General features: G+C 39.8%; 1 protein-coding gene across 1 annotated transcript in view; it reads right to left on the bottom strand.

Annotated features, from left to right (window-relative positions):
- Positions 1-3,298, bottom strand: part of LOC101856180 (sonic hedgehog protein A) — a gene marked incomplete at its 3' end in the record, with an annotated part of 64,701 nt that extends 61,403 nt beyond the window's left edge. The window contains exon 1 of the mRNA XM_005098334.3: positions 2,810-3,298. Within this exon, the coding sequence (XP_005098391.2) occupies positions 2,810-2,822 (13 nt within the window). The remainder of the gene's footprint in view (positions 1-2,809) is intronic.
- Between the last annotated feature and the right edge of the window lie 681 nt (positions 3,299-3,979).

The raw sequence follows: 3,979 nt of genomic DNA, 5'->3' as shown, positions 1-3,979 counted from the left end.
CACACACACACATCATCATTCCTCCCTCCCTTCCCATTAGCTATTCAATCTCACCACAAATACACACATACATAGAAACTAAAAGATTTATACGTAAACACAGAGAGACAAATCCACCCTCAATACATACACACCCCCCCCTTCTCAATACACGCACGCATACAGATAAAATCATCCCCATTAATACCACCACCAAAACAATTTAGTTTTAGTCTTAGTAAGGGTTTTACGGCACTTACAACACAATAAGGTCATACAAGTGCCGAAGATTAGAGATGTTACAAGAGAGTAACAAACACAAAAAAGAAGAAGGAGGAGAGAAGAAGACGATAGATGTTTGATAGGAAAGAAGAAGCAAACCACACCAGAGCACCCGCCAACCACCCACGCCAATGCAATGCTTTTACAAAGTGCAACAAGTTTCCACGTGGAGTCAGTTGCATTGTTCTTCGTAAACGTGACAATTTGTCAAGCAGAGATTCGAGCCTCTGTTCCGACACGAATTTTTCGCCCCGTCCTTCCCACCCAGCAGTAATGGGTACCTGACTTCGAGTTGGGGAAGTAAAGGCGGCGTGGAAAGGAACTGCCCACCCTACCACAAAGGAAGTTGTCTCTCTAACAAGGCAATCCCCAATGTCCGGACCGGATGCGGGAACAACTTTACAGATTCAGTAACAACTGACTGGTGGCATCATTTCCTTTCTAGCTAAAGAATGAGTTCCAGATTGCAGGAAAAAATAATAATTCTTATTTGACAATTCTCCTTGGGGTTTTTTTTCGCTTCATAATGGCTTTTTAGAAGCATTCCTTTTCTTCAATAACATGATTCACACACCCCCTCCATTGTGAAAGAGATGCTTGAAGGAAAGATGTGGGGCAGGAGAGCCATAGGAAGGCAAAGAATTACATGGCTGGACTATATATAAGAACATGGACTGGCCTGGATATGGCAGAATGTGCAACGGCAGCTGACGACCGTGAAGGATGGAGGGTCATTACACGTCAACCTCTGAGTCAGAGATGATACCTCCAGGTATCCAGGTATCCAGGTATCCAGGTATTCAAATATTCAGGTTGTCATCACTGCTGTTTTTGTGACTGTGTTGTTGTGATCATGTGCATTATTTTGTTATGTGTCTTGCTGTTGTTGCTTGTATTATATGTGTGGCAGCGTGGTGGAATCAGGCTCTCGTCAATTTTTGGGCATGTAGTGTTATTGGTATCATCTTAAAGCTTGCTCAATTGACTTAATTTTGATGAAAAAAATATCCATTCACCTTGAATACAAGTCGAGATATTTGCAACAGAAGGAGGTGGGGGTCACCTGATTTCAGAGGTAAAATTAGTGAGAAAATGGCCGCCAAAGATTAGTTATTTCCTTAGCCTAAGAGTCCGTGGTAACTGAAAATTTACATTTTTGTGTGCCTTTAATCAACGCTTTTCAGAAAAATTCAACACAAATGAGTTTTTTAATAGGCATGAAAGTTGTTGAGACAAAAAACCCCAAAAATTTCATAAAAATTCATAAACCTGCGGGGAAAATGCAAGTTCCTTCACTTTTATTATTTTGAAGAAGCCTGATTCCACCACGCTGCCTCACATATTACTGTTATTGCTGTCGATATAGTTGGATGTGCTGTCATAAGCATAGTCACTGTCATGTTTCCATTCTTGTTTCATGTTACTCATAAGTTATAATTTATCCTGATGGGGTTTTTTGGGTGTGTTATTTTAATTTTGTAGTCGTTTTTTTATGTCGGTTGTTCCAATCAAAGATGGACTTGAATACATGTACATTCTTAATTGGTCGCTTTTAAGGACAAGCGGGCTAACCCAGATTTCGGGGGTTTCCAGAAATCTTGATCTACACCAAAAGTGGCCATCGCTCTACCTATAGGAGAAGTTTGGTTTCATTGGTGCGTATGTTTGTTTGGTTATAGAGAAAACTCTTCTTGTCTTTTAGAGAAACTGAACATGGGACAAAAAACTTTACTTTCGATTTTCTCTAAACCGCACTTTACGGAATAGCCCCATTGTGCTTAAGAGCAACCAATTGTGCTTGAGTTTCAGATCAGTAGATTATTTTCGTCTTGTTAAGAGAGACACATATATACCCACACAAGACAAACAAACAAACAAACAAACAACTGACACATACACACAGACATACGTATAGATAGATAGATAGATAGATAGATAGATAGATAGATAGATAGATAGATAGATAATGAACGATAACGTTTAGAGGAGTGGGAAGTCAAAAGTGGCCCTAATAGAGGAAAAGATAAGAGTGACGATGCGGTGGAATCAGGCCCTCGTCAATTTTCGGGGATGTGGAGTAATTGGTATCATCTTAAATTCTCTCCATTTGCCTTGCTTTTGATTGACAACCTATCCGTTTATCTTGGATACGTGTGAAGATATTGGCAATTGAAGTAGGTGGGGTCGCCTGGTTTAAGAGATGAAGTTAGCGAGAAAATGACCCCGCCAAAATCGCGTTATTTCCTAAGCTTGAGAGTCCGCGGAAACTGAAAAGTTACATCTTTTATGCCTTTAATCAATTAAAAAAAAAAAAAGTAAAATCCACACAGAAATGTCTTTTTCTGTATGAGCATGAACGGAGTTGAGACAAAAAATTTGTATTTTAAAAAATCAATAAAAATTCCCAAAACCTGTGGAAAAATGCCAGTTTCTTCACTTTCATTATTCTGACCAGTGCCTTATTTCACCACACAAGTACATGTAGTTTGAAAAAAGAAAATATGTCTTCTGTAGAGAGTATTATGAGGAGAAACAGGTCCAAACTCACCATGTTTATTCATCCATTTTCCTCGGGGTATCCACTCTCTGTCTCAGAGCTCATCCTATTGGTCGGCACTGGATGACGTCACGTCAATGCTGATTGGTTCGCAGCTGTCACGTGACATTGTCTGGACACGTCATTTTGTCGACAGTGCACAATGTGATACAGCACTGGTTTACTGTTTCTCCCTTCTCAAAGTCGTCTACTTTCGTCAGTTGTCGTTGTTGTCTGTTCTGGTGAAAGGTTTTTTTCCTCACGATGTCGTGAGCTGGTTAAAATTTCTCAAAGTCGCTGAAAAGACAAAAAAGAAAAAAGAATTACTTCGTAATCCTACTTTCCTTTTTTAATTAAAAAACAATTTTTTTTTTGGGGGGGGGACTATGGTGTGAGACATCGATCTAAATATCTATCGAAATGTATCGGTTCCATAATCCCCGTCCGAAGCATTGTTTTAGTTTAAGTTTTAGTATAGAGTTTTACGGGATTTGCAACACAATAAAGTCCTAATATAAGTGCCGAAGATTAGATTTGTTACAAGAGAGTAACAAACACAAAAAAGAAAAAGAGATAAGGACGATAAATGATTGATAGGAAAGAAGAAGCAAACCACACCAGAGCACCTGCCAACCACCCACCGCGGAGCATTGCTTCTAAATGCAAAACACACAGGTATTATAAATAACAGAAAACATTTTGTATAGCGAAAATCCCTGCTCAACAGCAAGCTCTATGCGCTTCACAATCTATACTATTACCCCAGCAGACCTGAGAGCATTCTGAAACAATCTCAACTTCTTGAGAAGCATACAGAGCAAGCTGAAATTTGTTGACGCTAAAACACTAACATACTGACAAGGTCTTTCGCTGTCTATTACAAAGCATAGCATCTTCCAGAATCTGTAGTGGGCGTTAAAACAATTTAAGATCATATATCGGAATTGTCAATTACATAATCTGTCACCAGTAAATGGCATTCAGGTGAGTAAGGGGGCTCTCGTGGCCTAGAGGTTAAGGTGCTGGCCTCTCATTCAAAGGTCCCGGGTTCGAATCCGGTTAGCGACCGAAAATTTTTTTTCTCTAAAATTGTCTCCTTTCACCTCATTTCCTGCTCTCTAGCAATATTCTGTCGTCTGCTTTCGTCTCCTCTTTCTGCCCCCACCCCCTCACCTCCCTTGC

Source organism: Aplysia californica, unplaced genomic scaffold (assembly GCF_000002075.1).
Source record: "Aplysia californica isolate F4 #8 unplaced genomic scaffold, AplCal3.0 scaffold00179, whole genome shotgun sequence".
Classification (NCBI taxonomy): Eukaryota; Metazoa; Mollusca; class Gastropoda; order Aplysiida; family Aplysiidae; genus Aplysia; species Aplysia californica.
The sequence above is the reverse complement of the archived record's forward strand: the minus strand, read 5'-3'. Positions and strand labels throughout refer to the sequence as shown.